At 50.7% G+C, this 18,381-nt stretch overlaps 7 protein-coding genes across 7 annotated transcripts in view; all 7 read right to left on the reverse strand.

Moving 5' to 3' along the window:
* Positions 1 to 29, reverse strand: part of Pmar_PMAR023222 (conserved hypothetical protein) — a gene marked incomplete at both ends in the record, with an annotated part of 858 nt that extends 829 nt beyond the window's left edge. Inside the window, one exon of the mRNA XM_002771248.1 lies at positions 1 to 29. Within this exon, the coding sequence (XP_002771294.1) occupies positions 1 to 29 (29 nt within the window).
* Positions 30 to 1,286: 1,257 nt separating this feature from the next.
* Positions 1,287 to 3,296, reverse strand: Pmar_PMAR023223 (conserved hypothetical protein). The gene is made up of 8 exons (XM_002771249.1): positions 3,114 to 3,296; positions 2,575 to 2,758; positions 2,312 to 2,425; positions 2,156 to 2,260; positions 1,662 to 1,787; positions 1,555 to 1,602; positions 1,426 to 1,507; positions 1,287 to 1,377 (listed from the first exon to the last, which is right to left on the reverse strand). The coding sequence occupies exons 1-8, from the start codon at positions 3,208 to 3,210 to the stop codon at positions 1,336 to 1,338; spliced, it is 798 nt and encodes a 265-aa protein (XP_002771295.1). The 5' UTR covers positions 3,211 to 3,296; the 3' UTR covers positions 1,287 to 1,335.
* A 141-nt stretch (positions 3,297 to 3,437) lies between these two features.
* Positions 3,438 to 6,165, reverse strand: Pmar_PMAR023224 (hypothetical protein; the record flags this gene model as incomplete). Its single annotated transcript, XM_002771250.1, has 14 exons — positions 3,438 to 3,595; positions 3,643 to 3,853; positions 4,038 to 4,147; positions 4,200 to 4,264; positions 4,314 to 4,432; positions 4,479 to 4,607; positions 4,662 to 4,751; positions 4,844 to 5,153; positions 5,212 to 5,346; positions 5,414 to 5,590; positions 5,675 to 5,733; positions 5,786 to 5,860; positions 5,906 to 6,057; positions 6,099 to 6,165. The coding sequence occupies 14 exons, from the start codon at positions 6,163 to 6,165 to the stop codon at positions 3,438 to 3,440; spliced, it is 1,857 nt and encodes a 618-aa protein (XP_002771296.1).
* Positions 6,166 to 6,219: 54 nt separating this feature from the next.
* Positions 6,220 to 9,022, reverse strand: Pmar_PMAR023225 (phosphdiesterase, putative). Its single transcript, XM_002771251.1, has one exon. It carries the CDS (start codon positions 8,679 to 8,681, stop codon positions 7,068 to 7,070), a length of 1,614 nt encoding a protein of 537 aa, XP_002771297.1. The 5' UTR covers positions 8,682 to 9,022; the 3' UTR covers positions 6,220 to 7,067.
* A 126-nt stretch (positions 9,023 to 9,148) lies between these two features.
* On the reverse strand, positions 9,149 to 11,166 carry Pmar_PMAR023226 (hypothetical protein; the record flags this gene model as incomplete). Its single annotated transcript, XM_002771252.1, has 6 exons — positions 9,149 to 9,194; positions 9,249 to 9,423; positions 10,198 to 10,660; positions 10,716 to 10,797; positions 10,929 to 11,058; positions 11,100 to 11,166. 6 exons carry the CDS (start codon positions 11,164 to 11,166, stop codon positions 9,149 to 9,151), a joined length of 963 nt encoding a protein of 320 aa, XP_002771298.1.
* A 78-nt stretch (positions 11,167 to 11,244) lies between these two features.
* On the reverse strand, positions 11,245 to 13,992 carry Pmar_PMAR023227 (cyclic nucleotide phosphodiesterase, putative). Its single transcript, XM_002771253.1, has one exon. The coding sequence runs from the start codon at positions 13,988 to 13,990 to the stop codon at positions 12,068 to 12,070; it is 1,923 nt and encodes a 640-aa protein (XP_002771299.1). The 5' UTR covers positions 13,991 to 13,992; the 3' UTR covers positions 11,245 to 12,067.
* Positions 13,993 to 14,161: 169 nt separating this feature from the next.
* On the reverse strand, positions 14,162 to 17,291 carry Pmar_PMAR023228 (hypothetical protein; the record flags this gene model as incomplete). Its single annotated transcript, XM_002771254.1, has 9 exons — positions 17,152 to 17,291; positions 17,076 to 17,106; positions 16,479 to 16,582; positions 16,285 to 16,425; positions 16,183 to 16,239; positions 16,038 to 16,119; positions 15,520 to 15,982; positions 14,262 to 14,436; positions 14,162 to 14,207 (listed from the first exon to the last, which is right to left on the reverse strand). Exons 1-9 carry the CDS (start codon positions 17,250 to 17,252, stop codon positions 14,162 to 14,164), a joined length of 1,200 nt encoding a protein of 399 aa, XP_002771300.1. The 5' UTR covers positions 17,253 to 17,291.
* Between the last annotated feature and the right edge of the window lie 1,090 nt (positions 17,292 to 18,381).

The following is an 18,381-nucleotide window of genomic DNA, read 5'->3' on the forward strand; positions in this document are numbered from 1 at the left end:
TGAATCAACAAGCAAGGGCTCAAGCTCATCAAATAGTGACCTCCGGTCAACTATGGTTGGCAGTTTACTCAGGTGGCAAATCCCATACAATCAAGTGATTTGAAGATATTTCTTAGTGGTGATAAGTTCGGGTTAGTCGTAATCTATGACTCGTTGATGAATCAACTGGCATCCCCGTGATGAAACATATCATTCTCCACGGTTCGTCAGATCAAGAGGCCAGTCACGGTATGTGGGCCTGAGGATTCCTCAGTGAGGAACATTCATGGTCGCGAGACAGCAGAGCTGTTGTTGTGGTCTTGTTAGACTTCCTGAATCTACCAAAAGATACATCAGATCGCATCTACAACGAGGAGGTCCTGTTGGAGATAGAGCGGTGACGCAAATTTGAATATCTACACAACGGTTATGGAAATCGAGTCCTCAGCGGCAGCGGCTCTTGCGACCCTGAGCGCGGCTTCAGTGCTCTGCAGCCTAGCATTCGCCCCCAGACTAGGAACAGCCTGCCAGGTGACAACCCTGACGCCGCTCTGTCGTTGTCTATTAACACACCTGTTGCTTGCGAGGAAACCTGTTGCGTAAGTTTGCTCAACAACCACCAAGGGAAAGAGGGCGGAATACCAATTGCAAGTTCCTCGGCTGAGGAGGTTTTGTGTACGACGATGTACTCTTCCGGGGAACGATGACGAGGAGCACGAGTATAATCTCATGCTTCAGTTGGTATATCTCATCATGGAGGAAAGTGATGACGATTGGCCGACTTGTTTGTAGGCTAGAGATGATAAGGCGTCACCAGGTGAGACGGCTAGAAAACGGGCAGTGGAGACTTCTCCCTAATGGTGACTCTCAGTTATCTGAACGGTAAATTCTATAACTTTTCCGCTCCATGAGTTTCAAGTCTTGACGGCCTCTTGCTGTCAATGATGAATGCGGTTCACGCACTCTAACGTTCTGTACAACGTACATAACACAATCGGAACCCAAGGACAGCATATTCTAACTTCTCGTTACCTCAACACCGTAGCTTTTCCGTCTCAAACTCCGTCAAGAAGTAAAGTATTTGCCGCGCGGTAATCCGACGCCTCTCACAGCGAATACATTATCAACGATACTCGCTCGCCACGAGCGAGCGGCTCATGTTAGCAAAGACGCACGAAGTGATCCGGGCGGAGGAGGAACTGAACACCCCATGCACAAAACCCTCCCAGTATTCTAATTCAACTGTAGGCGGCACCGATTTGACCATGATGAAACTAGTTCTAACAACACAGCAGTTCGATAGAACAGGCCGAAATCGAACCGTACGAAAGCAAGCAACGTCATCATCATTTACCTTCAATTCACTGGCAGATTATTCACCTTCTTAACGACAGCAACCTAAAGATAGCAAGGGCATGCGGAAAGCGCGACGCGACCAAATCTTACCGCTTTCGACCAATCTGTCCAATTGGCAATCTTGAAATACACGTCGGGTTTAAGACTAATCCCCTTCTTCGTAGCGTTGCCCCTGAGATCACCAATCGCTCCCCTCACGAGGAACACACAATTCCTTACTTGAAGTACGAGCGGATGTCAACTAAGTACATGCCCTTGAACGAATATCTGACATGAAGAAATTTCGTCCCCATGGCCAGCGAGAAGTGATGATGACGTAGTATTACACCTTCAACTTGAGGCCCTTATCGATTTCCATGATAATAGCACCGTCGGGGTCGATGAAAGTGGAATCATTGCGAAGCACTCCCGTAAGGACCGGCGACTTAGCTCGACCACCCTCATCCAGCCATCTGAGACGTATCATTTCGCTACAAACCACTTACGCCCGACAAAGGGAAGCTCCACCTTATAACTATTCGGAGATTCTTCCCGCACGCGATTACTATCAGAAATACTCTTTCTACTATTGTTGCTCCTGGTTGATCTCATAGTTCACCCAACAACGTCTACTTAGTCGCGGTGTCGACGATGGATATTAACAAAAGTCGACTGACCACACTTAGAGTATGCGTGCTATAGCTAATGACGAATATTGGAGAACTGCAAGACAACAACACAAGTTCTACTTGGTTCAGCAAAAGAGCAAGTAGAATTCACGAAATTCAATACATATTTTTCTGAATGTAAGAGCCACAGCGGAGTGCCTCCCAAAACTGACTTTAGAGCGGCTGTGACCATCTCCTGCCGTGCCATTGTTTTCTCGTACTTCTCAACGTTGAGGAAGACACCTTTCTGTGTGGGCTTGCGACCTTCATCGAAATACCTGTCAATTACAGAAAATTGCTGCTGTGAGAGTTGCATAAAAATCTACTACTTCCTTATATCCATAAACACCATGCCCTTCCATAACTTAGCCTTAACCTTCACGTCATCCGTCACGCGCCACACAAACTCCTTCTGATCGCCCTCGCCAGTTGCAGCCACGTACCTATTCAACGTCAAAATTCACCCACTCTGATCGAACTCCAACTTTGAAACTCATCTGCTGATCGGAAACTGTGCGTACACATACGTACACATAGACGCACGCGTACGGACCTACGCCCGCACAAAATAAGACAATGCTCCCCGACCCACATCGCCTTTTCCGACTCCTCCCCTGGCTGCACCACTTCTACAGCTGATGATGGCCGAGCCTTCTTCTTGGCTGGAGTAGGGGTCTCCTCAGACTCAGAGGAATCAGAATCCGAGTCAGACGATGATGATGATGACGACGATTCATCACTTGATGATGATGAAGATGACGAGGAGGAGGAGGCATCTAAACCGAATAACGCATCCCTACAGTGCGAACCGAACAGTTATGCATATCTAGATTTCCAAGATGGCTTTCTCCAATTTGGGAATACGACTATAGACTACGAAACGCTGCTAAACCGGTGATGTCCACAGATTTACATTGTTAGCCTGTTGACTTTCGAACTCTCGAAAATTGAAGGTGTTGAAAATATTCATTGCATAACGGTTTGTTTCACATTGTAAACTCCACATTGACCATATACGAAACAGATATTTCGGGAAACAACAAGGCATTCAAATCAATGTCGCCCTCGAGGCAAACTCCCAAGGTGTGCCCCCTTTCAGTGGCGATACGGAAGGACACGTACCCGTCTTACCTTCTTCCTCTGCTCTTTTCCGTTTCATGGGCTTCACCGGCTTTGTCGGAGGTTCCACTGCTGTGGTCTCATCATCATCCGGAAATATGTTGTCCATATCGACAGGCGTGGGAATCGAACCAGGGTCGAGAATACGTTAGCAGAGGCTGGTGGGCACACACCACGCAGTCGAACAATCAAACTATCCATCACACCAAGTCGACCTTCCCTCGAACGCCGATACCATACCAGTCAAAGAGAAAATATATAATTCAGCCATATAATGTACAACAGTAGATGCAATGCAGAGTTATCGCCACCGACTACAAGCCTCCTCACAGGAACTCATCCGGTCCACTCCTCGTCATCACTATTATGTTTCTTCCTACCATACGAATGGCGCCCACTACTCTGCGGACGCTTATTCTCTGCGCTCTCATCCTCAGACTCCGAATCGCTACTACTGCTGCTCGCCTCACTCTCGCTTTCCGACGATTCGTCATCTAATCACACAAGCATAACCGTCAGCATACCCCAGCAAGTGCCTCACTAATCCTTCGACTCCTTCTAGATGCTTCTCTAGGTGGTTGGTGACGTACAGGGATCTGCTGTCGAGGCTCTCCCCTCAAGGCCACCTCAGCCTGCTGCTGTAGCATAGCCATCGCCGCAGCCGAGCCCATCTGCTGTAGTTGAGCAACTAGAGCAGCCCTTGGCCCAGGCGTGGTCGAGGCTGGAGTTGCCGCGGGCTGAGGCTGCAGAACCTTGCATGAAACCATTCTATCTCGATCTATTTAATGGATAATATTATCATCATATGGTATACAATCTTAATAATAATATATAGGGCATATACTAATAATAATAATAGAATAACAATACATTAGATATAAACGATATTCGATAGACGACTATATATAATACAACTAGCCCATATGTTAGCACTACCCTTGTTAATATAACCCCAGTAAGCTCTCTCGGAATCCAGCTCATACTCTCTCTACATTCCTTAGCATACCGCATCCACGCCGCTGACGAGTTCGCGACCCACTGTATAACTACGACCAGAAGCCTTCCCTCTTTCAAGCAAAGGCACGATGAGCAGCCTACCAGCCGCTTGACTGAACTTCCCCGTCCCGTCATTGCATGCTACCATCAGTGCTTGTGGTGGTCTCCTAAGGAAACGCGACGTCAACTACGACGACCAACCTCATCCACAACTACCCCGCCGACTGGGGCCGTTTATCGTTAGGGCTTCGAGCAAAAGCAGGGTGGACGATCACTGCACCCGGACTCCCACTAGCATCACCAAAAACAAGGCACGAGAGGTTACGTTCGAGATCCTAAGGGGAGTGCCTACATACGAGACCCAGCCATAAGGTGACTTACCGTTAGAGGCGCCCACGTTGCAGCATAACAGAATGTCTGGCAAAAAGTCTTGGCGTTAGGTATGAGGATGAACCTCTCGTCAAAAGTGGAATCAGCTGTGTTATTCAGGAGCACGGACATTGATCCAGCCTAGGTTTGGGGTAGGGATGATGGACTCAAATGAGGAGGAGGATGCCATCTTACATTATCCCGGTTCATGAATCGCGGACAGAAAAGGTTGCCATCTGCAGTAGTCAGATACTCCGCAAATCGTTCAGCATACTCTTTCTCCCACTAAGAGAACATTCCAATTACTCAAGTGGTTAGGAGCCTCCTTTCCATCGCCACCGACCCACGTTCAACACCCACACTCGTTATTTTTTTACCTTCATTCCCTGTGACTTCAAGTAAGCAAGTACATCATTCAAAGCTGCCCGAGTGGTCACATCCAAATCATCACTGACCACCGATGCCTCCGCGCCCGATGGTGTGCTTCGCTCCGCCTCTTTTTTCTCCCCACTGCCATCTTTCTCCTCTGCATCCGTCATCTCCACATCGTCCTTCTTCTCCTCTCCCTCCTCCACCTTCCCCTCCACTGCTGCATGCTCTGCAGTGGCGCCACCCTCAGCAAGGCCGGTCGACGCCTTACTATCAGCAGCATCCACAGACGCCTTCTTGCTTCCCTCTGATGCCATACTGAAATCGATAAGGTTCCACTGCACAGTCGTCCTTTCCCATGGTTGAGAATACTCACCTGATCAGGCAAGCTGCCACTTGCTCCCTCTTGCTGAAGAAGTCAGCTAAGAGCCACGTGCCGATCAGTCGCTGGCCGAGGTTCAGCAATGGGATGCTCAGCCCACGCTTGGTGAGAACTGTCAAAGCCATGAACCTGAAGAGAAAAAATGGCATAGCCAGGATTCGAACCCTCGACCTATCGTCCTAACTTGCGCTCTCACCTGTGCAGTTGGTCACAGTCGAGGGTCTCTGCAGTGGCCTCTGCAATGTCAGCACAGCCAGATATCTTCTGTGCAATCGTAGAGCTCCCACTGGCACCTCCCGATTGCCGTGGCACGCCTTGACTTTGTTGCTGTCCATTAGCGACATTCTGCTGGTGTTGTTGACCAGTAGCCATCCTGATCAAATACGCCGTGCCGTGTCCATTCTAATCCTCGAGGAGTGGTATGAACATAATAAACACACAGAAAAGATAGACCTACCGCTGTTGCTGTAGCTGCCGTAGCTGTGCCAGCCTAAGCGCCTCACTAGTCCTATCAACCTAACATTTATCAAGCCGTTACGGTCAAGGCGAACGCAGTAACTCCGACCACCTGTGTTGCCGCTTGATCTACACGTATGGGAGCATACGCCTCCTCTGGCACCTTCGCGCCGGCCTTGGCAGCAATCTACAGCGGAGCGATGTTTCCGCATCAATTAGCCGCTGCACTTACTGCTAGCACATCCGAACAATACTCCTCGAACTTCTCCCTGTCCCTGATGAATAATCCACTTGAAAACTCCGACCAGGCCGAGAGGAACTGCATGCCAAAGGCAGCGTTCGGTGGCGGTTGAGTGGGTGCTGCTGACACCGACTGCGATGAACCTAACTCGACTTGCAGGCACCCTCCTAGCGCCTAGACTCACCTGGCACTGCGGCGCCCTGACCATTGGCCGGAGGTGACGACCCCGTCGAGGCAGGGGTCTGATTCATAAGACTAACCACTAAGAGAAGTAAACGTTGTTATAACACAAGCCACTGATGTGCTCTCACGCTTCCTCGTCGATTACGGGTGAGTAATAATGAGGAACATCCACTACACGATCGCCGACAGCGGCTATGGACGATAGCAGAGGCAATGGAAGGTCAGTAACAACATCAGTATTAAGACAAGCAATGATAATAAGAGTAACAAGTAGTAGCAGGAGGACTCAGGCAAGCGAATAGTGATATTCCTAATGTTTGATACCGGTGATAACTTCGATAGGAACCAGTACTCATCATCGGTAGAGCTGACTGCAGCAGCAGACGACAACGACGACGGGCAATAACAATAACAGAATTGATGAGGAAGTATAATGAGTTCATCACGATACTGCTATGATGATTTCTAGAGAGGAGGGGGGGACTAGACAGAAATACAACACAATTACGTTGAGCCAGTAGTAAGAGGTGAAGGGGCTCTGGTGAATACATAGGCTACTAGTACTACGAAGAAGAAGCAGGCTAAGCCACTATATGACTACTACAATCGAACTATCCATAACACCATGGTGACACTACTATAGTATAAGAAGAAGGGTGTCACCGGGTAGAGAACACACCGAGACTACCAACACCGACAGAGGCAAGCGGGGGAGATATGCGAGCCACATAGAACTGATATGATGATAATGATGGCAGTGTCGGTGAAGAAAGCAATAATAACCTCCTTGACGGTGGCGAGTAGTAAACTGATCACTTGCTATTCATAGCTTCAACCCTGCTGCAACAAGAGTCAATGTAGACTCAAGCGGGGATTAGCGTTGATAGATGGACGAAGGGATAAGACTGACGCTCCTACTTTTTAATAGGAGGACTACACCAGACACTATATGAAGAGCTTGGAGGCAGCATCAGTCAGCAACAACAGCTTCCTCTTCAGAGGTGATATCATCTAGTTGAGCATGGCCAGCACAGGAGTCCCGTCGTCCCTGCTCTCGGTCCTCGACTTCCTTCATACGCTGCAAGTTCGTCTCCATCACTTCAACTCTATCATGCAGACCGTCCAGTAGACCATCAAGAGTATTCCACAGGGGACTCACGACGAAGTTGATGAACCCCACTTGCAGTTTAGCAAGCTCCACAGCGTCATCCGGGCGATGGGCCATAAACGGCGCGAAGGGAAGCCCCTCGAGCCTCTCAGCTTCCGCCTGGTGATAGTACTCGCTCACAACACGATAGCTCCACTCGTAGTATTCATCATAGGGCATAAGGGGGTTTGATATATCCGCAGCATGAACAATCCCCTTCAGCAGCGTCGGCCTAGTCTCAGCCAAAGCCCCATCGACCCACTCTCTTGCTGCCCTCTTAGAACCGTCATTGCGGTCTAAGAGTAACTCCTGTAGTTTAATAGTAATATCAAAGTGAGCCTTCATGTCCGTCGCCAGAATCACCGAGATCACCGTCTGTCGGAAAACCTCATAGTCGCTGGGCTCGCCAGTCTCATCAGCTGCTGCTGCTGCTGGCCAAGTTGCAGTAAAGTCAACAGCGCCACCCAGTAGGAGCTCAAAGGCTCGAGCAGCATGCATATTCTCCAACACAGCACTGTCGTTGTAGCGAACAGCCAGGTGCTTCCTACCCTTGATGAAGTAATCATTGTTGAAGCCCGGATGGTTAACATCATGACACAGTGCAGCGATAAGCAGACTGAACTCCTCTAGGGGCGTACAGATGACGTCCCGAGGCCCCCCTGCAGGGCCGCCCGGGCGCACTGAGCACCCCGCATTGAACATAACGTAACCCACGCAGCTCATAACCTGATAGGCGTGGTAGAAGTTGTGGTAAGGATTATCCGCATGATAATCGTTGGCAATGAGATTGATGAACCCCCAAAGCCTCGATGCTTCCACCAGTTTACCCTCCCCCACGAAACTCCACCTGTCGAATACACTGTAAGCTCGCCGGACCAGTTCAGAGCGGTCCAAGGTGAAGAGCTTGATGTTCCAGCTGAGCAAATCTGGCAGCTCTAAAGCCTCCATCACGGGTACTTCCAACATCTTAGCAGTGAGCCTCGCTTCGTGGTAAGCCACCGAGTCACTGGCTCGTCTCGAGGCACCGCTGATCGACCCTCTACCACTACTGGTGCTGCTGCCTCTGCCGCCTCCCATGCCAGGCCGCATCCACTGCTGAACGAACGCGTGCACACTGGGGTTCTCCTTCTCCAACTGTCTGGACACCCGTCGCAGTACAATGCTCCTTATAGCAGTACTAGTGAGGTCGTGGCTCAAACGATGAGACACATGCCTAGAGATAGCCAACTGTGGTGGTGGAGCTGGAGGGACCAGGTCCTCCTCCTCCTCGTCGTCATCATCATGATGCATGAACTCATCAGCCTGGTGGCAACTGTTAGCATAATCATTGTCTTCAACTGCACCATACCGCTCCGATGGGAGATTAGCTCGAATGTAGTCACACATGAACTGAGCAGGATCCCGAGGGGTGTGAGCTCCCAACTCGATGAGCATCATAGTAAGCAAGTTCTCGAGGTCATAACGCCTGAAGTAGGCCAACACGTCTTCCGCACACACCTTCTGGCCCGTTTGGCTCTCCTCAGCCGCAGCCACAGCACAGGCAGCAACGACATCAGCTGTCGAGGGTGCTCAGCTGAGGACATGGCCATGGACTCCGACCTCGGCGACTGGATAAACGGGGAAATAGTAGGAACGTCCGAAGCATCTTCCACTTCATCACTCAGTGTAGAGGCTGCCACTCCCACTCGGCGATCATAGTCATCGGGATTTTTCGTAGTCGGAATAGGGCTCATTGGATAGTAGACTTATGCTTCTGTACAGAATTGTAACCAACTTGAAAGGGAAACATTGAGGACCCTCTCACTAACGCAGTCGGATCGTCAGAAGAAACTCGGAAAACGACGACGAATGATGATGACAACGCTCCGCTATGATAAATATATTTCCATCAAAACAAACTACTCTTATTGCTTCTGTTCTGCCACCGCATGAGCTGGAGCGACAGGGGAGCTAACAAGACATGAGAGCCATACCACACTTCCGCCAAATCGCATGTGCTACTACCTCCCTTTCTGCTGCACTTTGGCATCCGTAGCACTCGTAGCTGTGCCGTAATAGTAGTAGCTCCCACTGGCGTCCGACGGCCACTGCTGTTGTTGAGGCATCGACTGACTGCCGTACTGGCCATAGGGAGCCGACTGCGATGAGATGACACTAGAAGTGGTAGTAGCTGGAACACCTGGGACCACAGCAGTCGAGGAGGAGGAGGAAGAGGAGACTGCACTAGATGTTTGCGGGGCCACGGGAGAGCCCTGTATAACAGTAGCCTGTTGGCTGCTACTGGGACGGACCGACGAGACCGATGCAGCTACCACAGGGGCATGGTGCTGCTGTTGCTGTAGATCAGTCTGTGCTCCAGGGACCATATAGGAGGATCCCATCACACGTTGTGAGCCTATAGGTGATGGAGTCACCTGTTGTGGCGGTATACTAGTGATGAAATGCTCTTGTGCTGGTGCGTGTTGTACCGACATAGGAGAAGGCTGCTGCTGCTGCTGTGGGGCATCGTGTACGGATATAGGAGAGGACTGGTGGTCTACTGCTTCCCCTTGTACAGTCGTAGGGTACTGCTGCTGTTGGTGCTGCGGTACTCCCTGTACAGTGGTGGGGTACTGCTGCTGTTGGTGCTGCGGTACTCCCTGTACAGTTGTAGGGTACTGCTGCTGTTGGTGCTGCGGTACTCCCTGTACAGTGGTGGGGTACTGCTGCTGTTGGTGCTGCGGTACTCCCTGTACAGTTGTAGGGTACTGCTGCTGTTGGTGCTGCGGTACTCCCTGTACAGTGGTGGGGTACTGCTGCTGTTGGTGCTGCGGTACTCCCTGTACAGTTGTAGGGTACTGCTGCTGCTGTTGTTGTCCTTGCACAGGTACTGGAGGTTGTTGCTGTTGTTGGTGATAATAATCATAATAGTACTGCTGTTGCGGCCCTGTCGACCAAGCCTGTTGAGTAGTACCCTGCACTCCCAAAGGTGGAGGGATATACCCTTGTGGGAGTGTCTGATCTCCCCCGGCTGGTGTGAGTGCATCAAAGGCCTCAAATGCACTGCCAGCAGTAGCCTGCTGGCCTCCCCCAAGCGTGGTCCCCATCGCGAAAGGATTCACATTATCACCATTGCCCTCTGCCTGCCGACCCCCATGGGCCTCGTTGCTCCCATACTGTGCAGCAGCCATCCCAGCCACCGCTACACCAGCAGCAGCTGGTCCCCACACGTCAGGGCTGTCGAAAGATATCATGTCCGGCGGGGCCGCCGAGGCTTGCTGTGGTCCACCAGTCGAGGGGTCGTCCGGGAAGGTCGGCATTTGAGTGCTATAAAACGCGTTCTCAGCGGCATCCATCTGCTGCTTGTAGTCGTTGCGGTGGCCTATACGAGATGCCAGATTGGTAGGCGGCGGAACTTGAGGATTCTCATCCTCGCTCTGAGAAAGTGTTCCTCGGTCGAACCTATTTTGTATCTAACCAACTTGAACCTACAGATTCCTCCTCTTCCGAAGAGCTATCATCCTCTCCATCTTGCGCTCGAAGCAATGCTACTTGTTTCTGCATCTCTCGATACCTACCCAGACACTCTCATGCATCATTTCAGGATGAGTTCCAGGAAGTGTGGTACGAGTCTTACTCATCGTCATCCGTCTCATTCGCCGTCTCATTCGCCTGTCACTTACTGCTAGCACATCCGAACAATACTCCTCGAACTTCTCCCTGTCCCTGATGAATAACCCACTTGAAAACTCCGACCAGGCCGAGAGGAACTGCATGCCAAAGGCAGCGTTCGGTGGCGGCTGAGTGGGCGCTGCCGACACCGACTGCGATGAACCTAACTCGACTTGCAGACACCCTCTTAGCACCTAGACTCACCTGGCACTGCGGCGCCCTGGCCATTGGCCGGAGGTGACGACCCCGTCGAGGCAGGGGTCTGATTCATAAGACTAACCACTAAGAGAAGTAAGCGTTGTTATAACACAAGCCACTGATGTGCTCTCACGGTTCCTCGTCGATTACGGGTGAGTAATAATGAGGAACATCCACTACACGATCGCCGACAACGACTATGGATGATAGCAGAGGTAATGGAAGGTCAGTAACAACATCAGTATGAAGACAAGCAATGATAATAACAGTAACAAGTAGTAGCACGAGGACTCAGGCAAGCGAATAGTGATATTCCTAATGTTTGATACCGGTGATAACTTCGATAGGAATCAGTACTCATCATCGGTAGAGCTGACTGCAGCAGCAGACGACAACGACGACGGGCAATAACAATAACAGAATTGATGAGGAAGTATAATGAGTTCATCACAATACTACTATGATGATTTCCAGAGAGGGGGGGGGACTAGACAGAAATACAACATAATTACGTTGAGCCAGTAGTAAGAGGTGGAGGGGCTCTGGTGAATACATAGGCTACTAGTACTACGAAGAAGAAGCAGGCTAAGCCACTATATGACTACTACAATCGAACTATCCATAACACCATGGTGACACTACTATAGTATAAGAAGAAGGGTGTCACCGGGTAGAGAACACACCGAGACTACCAACACCGATAGAGGCAAGCGGGGGAGAAGTGCGAGCCACATAGAACTGATATGATGATAATGATGACAGTGTCGATGAGGAAAGCAATGATAACCTCCTTGACGGTGGCGAGTAGTAAACTAATCACTTGCTATTCATAGCTTCAGCCCTGCTGCAACAAGAGTCAATGTAGACTCAGGCGGGGATTAACGCTGATAGATGGACGAAGGGATAAGACTGACGCTCCTACTTTTTAATAGGAGGACTAAACCAGACACTATATGAAGATCTTGGAGGCAGCGTCAGTCAGCAACAACAGCGGCACACTGTGCATCCTCTTCAGAGGTGATATCATCTACTTGAGCATGGCCAGCACAGGAATCCCGTCGTCCCTGCTCTCGGTCTTCGACGTCCTTCATACGCTGCAGGTTAATCTCCATCACTTCAACTCTATCATGCAGACCCTCCAGTAGACCATCCAGAGTATTCCACAGGGGACTCACTACGAAGTTGATGAACCCCACTTGCAGTTTAGCAAGCTCCACAGCGTCATCCGGGCGATGGGCCATAAACGGCGCGAAGGGAAGCCCCTCGAGCCTCTCAGCTTCCGCCTGGTGATAGTACTCGCTCACAACACGATAGCTCCACTCGTAGTATTCATCATAGGGCATAAGGGGGTTTGATATATCCGCAGCATGAACAATCCCCTTCAGCAGCGTCGGCCTAGTCTCAGCCAAAGCCCCATCGACCCACTCTCCTGCTGCCCTCTTAGAACCGTCATTGCGGTCTAAGAGTAACTCCTGTAGTTTAATAGTAATATCAAAGTGAGCCTTCATGTCCGTCGCCAGAATCACCGAGATCACCGTCTGTCGGAAAACCTCATAGTCGCTGGGCTCGCCAGTCTCATCAGCTGCTGCTGCTGCTGGCCAAGTTGCAGTAAAGTCAACAGCGCCACCCAGTAGGAGCTCAAAGGCTCGAGCCGCATGCATATTCTCCAACACAGCACTGTCGTTGTAGCGAACAGCCAGGTGCTTCCTACCCTTGATGAAGTAATCATTGTTGAATCCCGGATGGTTAACATCATGACATAGTGCAGCGATAAGCAGACTGAACTCCTCTAGGGGCGTACAGATGACGTCCCGAGGCCCCCCTGCAGGGCCGCCCGGGTGCACTGAGCACCCCGCATTGAACATAACGTAACCCACACAGCTCATAACCTGATAGGCGTGGTAGAAGTTGTGGTAAGGATTATCCGCATGATAATCGTTGGCGATGAGATTGATGAACCCCCAAAGCCTCGATGCTTCCACCAGTTTACCCTCCCCCACGAAACTCCACCTGTCGAATACACTGTAGGCTCGCCGGACCAGCTCAGAGCGGTCCAAGGTGAAGAGCTTGGTCTTCCAGCTGAGCAAATCTGGCAGCTCTAAAGCCTCCATTACGGGTACTTCCAACATCTTAGCAGTGAGCCTCGCTTCGTGGTAAGCCACCGAGTCACTGGCTCGTCTCGAGGCACCGCTGATCGACCCTCTACCACTACTGGTGCTGCTGCCTCGGCCGCCTCCCATGCCAGGCCGCATCCACTGCTGAACGAACGCGTGCACACTGGGGTTCTCCTTCTCCAACTGTCTGGACACCCGTCGCAGTACAATGCTCCTTATAGCAGTACTAGTAAGGTCGTGGCTCAAACGATGGGACACATGCCTGGAGATAGCCAACTGTGGTGGGGGAGCTGGAGGGACCAGGTCCTCCTCCTCCTCGTCATCATCATCATGATGCATGAACTCACCAGCCTGGTGGCAACTGTTAGCATCATCATTGTCCTCAACTGCACCATACCGCTCCGATGGGAGATTAGCTCGAATGTAGTCACACATGAACTGAGCAGGATCCCGAGGGGTGTGAGCGCCCAACTCGATGAGCATCATAGTAAGCAAGTTCTCCAGGTCATAACGCCTAAAGTAGGCCAACACATCTTCTGCACACACCTTCTGTCCCGTTCGGCTCTCCTCAGCCGCAGCCACAGCACAGGCAGCAACGACATCAGCTGTCGAGGGTGCCTCAGCTGAGGACATGGCCATGGACTCCGACCTCGGCGACTGGATGAACGGGGAAATAGTAGGAACGTCCGAAGCATCTTCCACTTCATCACTCAGCGTAGAGGCTGCCACTCCCACTCGGCGATCATAGTCATCGGGATTTTTCGTAGTCGGAATAGGGCTCATTGGATAGTAGACTTATGCTTCTGTACAGAATTGTAACCAACTTGAAAGGGAAACATTGAGGACCCTCTCACTAACGCAGTCGGATCGTCAGAAGAAACTCGGAAAACGACGACGAATGATGATGACAACGCTCCGCTATGATAAATACATTTCCATCAAAACAAACTACTCTTATCGCTTCTGTTCTGCCACCGCATGAGCCGGAGCGACAGGGGAGCTAACAAGACACGCGAGCCATACCACACTTCCGCCAAATCGCATATGCTACTACCTCCCTTGCTGCTGCACTTTGGCATCCGTAGCACTCGTAGCTGTGCCGTAATAGTAGTAGCTCCCACTGGCCTCCGACGGCCACTGCTGTTGTTGAGGCATCGACTGACTGCCGTACTGGCTATAGGGAGCCGACTGCGATGAGATGACACTAGAAGTGGTAGTAGCTGGAACGCCTGGGACCACAGTAGTCGAGGAGGAGGAGGAGGAAGAGGAGACTGCACTAGATGTTTGCGGGGCCACGGGAGAGCCCTGTATAACAGTAGCCTGTTGGCTGCTACTGGGACGGACCGACGAGACCGATGCAGCTACCACAGGGGCATGGTGCTGCTGTTGCTGTAGATCAGTCTGTGCTCCAGGGACCATATAGGATGATCGCATCACACGTTGTGAGCCTATAGGTGATGGAGCCACCTGTTGTGGCGGTATACTAGTGATGAAATGCTCTTGTGCTGGTGCGTGTTGTACCGATATAGGAGAAGGCTGTTGCTGCTGCTGTGGGGCATCGTGTACAGATATAGGAGAGGACTGATGGTCTATTGCTTCCCCTTGTACAGTCATAGGAGACTGCTGCTGCTGTTGGTGCTGCTGCGGTACTCCCTGTACAGTCGTAGGGTACTGCTGCTGCTGTTGGTGCTGCTGCGGTACTCCCTGTACAGTCATAGGGTACTGCTGCTGTTGGTGCTGCGGTACTCCCTGTACAGTCATAGGAGACTGCTGCTGCTGTTGGTGCTGCTGCGGTACTCCCTGTACAGTCGTAGGGTACTGCTGCTGCTGTTGGTGCTGCTGCGGTACTCCCTGTACAGTCATAGGGTACTGCTGCTGTTGGTGCTGCGGTACTCCCTGTACAGTCATAGGAGACTGCTGTTGCTGTTGGTGCTGCTGCGGTACTCCCTGTACAGTCATAGGAGACTGCTGCTGCTGTTGGTGCTGCTGCGGTACTCCCTGTACAGTCATAGGAGACTGCTGCTGCTGTTGGTGCTGCTGCGGTACTCCCTGTACAGTCGTAGGGTACTGCTGCTGCTGCGGGACTCCCTGTACAGTCATAGGGTACTGCTGCTGTTGGTGCTGCGGTACTCCCTGTACAGTCATAGGAGACTGCTGCTGCTGTTGGTGCTGCTGCGGTACTCCCTGTACAGTCATAGGGTACTGCTGCTGCTGTTGTTGTCCTTGCACAGGTACTGTAGGCTGTTGTTGGTGATAATAATCATAATAGTACTGCTGTTGCGGCCCTGTCGACCAAGCCTGTTGAGTAGTACCCTGCACTCCCAAAGGTGGAGGGATATACCCTTGTGGTAGTGTCTGATCTCCCCCTGGTGGTGTGAGTGCATCAAAGGCCTCGAATGCACTGCCAGCAGTAGCCTGCTGGCCTCCCCCAGGCGTGGTCCCCATCGCGAAAGGATTCACATTATCACCATTGCCATCTGCCTGCCGACCCCCATGGGCCTCGTTGCTCCCATACTGTGCAGCAGCCATCCCAGCCACCGCTACACCAGCAGCAGCTGGTCCCCACACGTCAGGACTGTCGAAAGAGATCATGTCCGGCGGGGCCGCCGAGGCTTGCTGTGGTCCACCAGTCGAGGGATCGTCCGGGAAGGTCGGCATTTGAGTACTATAAAACGCGTTCTCAGCGGCATCCATCTGCTGCTTGTAGTCGTTACGGTGGCCTATGCGAGATGCCAGATCGGTAGGGGGCGGAACTTGAGGATTCTCATCCTCGCTCTGAAAAAGTGTTCCTCGGTCGAACCTATTTTGTATCCAACCAACTTGAACCTACAGATTCCTCCTCTTCCGAAGAGCTATCATCCTCTCCATCTTGCGCTCGAAGCAATGCTACTTGTTTCTGCATCTCTCGATACCTACCCAGACACTCTCATGCATCATTTCAGGATGAGTTCCAGGAAGTGTGGTACGAGTCTTACTCATCGTCATCCGTCTCATTGGCCTGTCTCTTCTCAGCAATTCGTCTCTCATAGTACCTTTACACCCGTGCTAACTCCACAGCACTACCCTAGATCTGCTACTGTCTAAGCCGAATAGCCTGCTCCCGCTTCCCTCGAGCCGTATAGGCGTAGAAGGGCACGGTGTCGATGAGCAAATCCCATCTGTCTGGATATCTCGATGGGACTACTTTGAAATAATGCCCTTGGAATTTGAAAGCGTAACTGCATAGCAGTTGTTAGTAATGGTTATTGACAGAGGGCTCAGAGGCTACTACCTGAACTTGCCCGACTTTTGAACTTGCATGGTCTGTTCGTAACCATTCAAAACGACACGGTATTTGTCACTGCGCCACGAGACGAAGAGATTCACTAAGTAGCTCTGAAGGGGGTTAGGTTAATACTACTAGTACTACTACTACTACTGCTACTACTACTACTACTACTCCTACTACTACTACTACTACTACTACTACTGCTACTACTACTACTACTACTACTACTACTACTACTACTACTACTACTACTTCTACTACTACTACTACTACTACTCCTACTACTACTACTACTACTACTACTACTACTACTACTACTACTACTACTACTACTACTACTACTGCTACTACTACTACTACTACTACTACTACTACTACTACTACTACTACTACTACTGCTACTACTACTACTACTACTACTACTACTACTACTACTACCACTACTACTATTACTACTACTACTACTACTACTACTACTACTACTACTACTACTACTACTACTACTACTACTACTACTACTACTACTACTACTACTACTACTACTACTACTACTACTACTACTACTACTACTACTACTACTACTACTACTACTACTACTACCTGTCCGCCGATCTCGAATCGCCAAGTGTACCTGTATAACAGGCGTAGAGGTGACTGTTGATAGTGACAGTAGTACTTGGTCTTTGAGCTGGATATGACCGATCCTACATCCTCGGTCTCGTAGGATATCGCTGTTATCTCATCGTCAGTAGGAGGGGCGGTAGTTGGCGAAGACATCAGCTCTTAAACAATAACAAAATTACAACTTGACCCTAGGGAGTTTGCTGTTAGGCTCAGACTTTTGAGGTACTCAAACACAACACCCACCAAACATGAGCGGACAGATAGTTTCGTGGCGCGCGGTCGGGAGTACAGGCGGCCATTGCTAAGCAGACACTGGATGCATACGAGCCTTTTTCCTATGTATCTTTCTCAGTCTCCCCCTTACCTCTGCTCTCGGACGTTTCCTCCTCTAAAACTAATTCGGCCGATTTTAGTCGAACATGGAGAAGCCGTCCTATTGCGGCCGCCTCCTGGACATATTCGAATGCTTTCCCTCCGGAAACTGCGTCGTTTGTTTTCCCAGCTTGATTACGTCAGTTGTCATAAATCGACAACCGCGCTCGCCATTCTAATCGATATAAAAACTCGCGAATTATGCGATTAAACCGCGTTATCCTTGCATATACTTGGTTTTTTTTCTGTCCGGAAGGGGTATCGAGATTCTAATGAGTACCCACAGCAGCGCGGATGATGTTTGCAGTCGGTGGAAATGCTCTAATCCCCTCCTTCTGTCCGATGCCCTAATATGAAGGAAAAGGGATTGGGCAGTCGATGGATGATAGCCTACGGCCCAAGGTTGTTCGTACAAGCCCTATCGTTCAACATCAGCAATGCCCTCGAGGGGTCATAGTGTGGGCTCCTCGGAGGCCTGTCCCTTGGGCATCTACAACGAAGTGTCGTTTACTCTGCCCGTAGTACTAGTACTATGTTTAGTGGCAGTCCATCAGGGGTGGTGTTGGAGGTTTCTTGTGGTCTCACCTGGTAGTGGATCTCACGGATAGGTGATTTGATTTGGTCGTCTTTGAGCGGTCTTGGGGGTAGTACTAGGTTTCTGATCCCTTGGCCTGCGACCCCATCATGTTCGCGGCACAGGAATGGCTTCAATAAAGATACTCTCCGTCGTTAGCACAGCTGGCTGTGAAGGAGGATTAGTCTTGTAGTCTACTCTGCTAATCCACAAACCTATGCCAGGGGACGACTATGGAGTGGCGGCGCCATGAGCCGAATGAACAATGATCTGCCGAGATGGCTGGAGAAAAAGGGAAGGCATGACTTGGTTGAAAGCATAGACGATGACTTTCCT

The sequence above is a fragment of the Perkinsus marinus genome (assembly GCF_000006405.1).
Source record: "Perkinsus marinus ATCC 50983 genomic scaffold scf_1104296963186, whole genome shotgun sequence".
Lineage (NCBI taxonomy): Eukaryota > Perkinsozoa > Perkinsida > Perkinsidae > Perkinsus > Perkinsus marinus.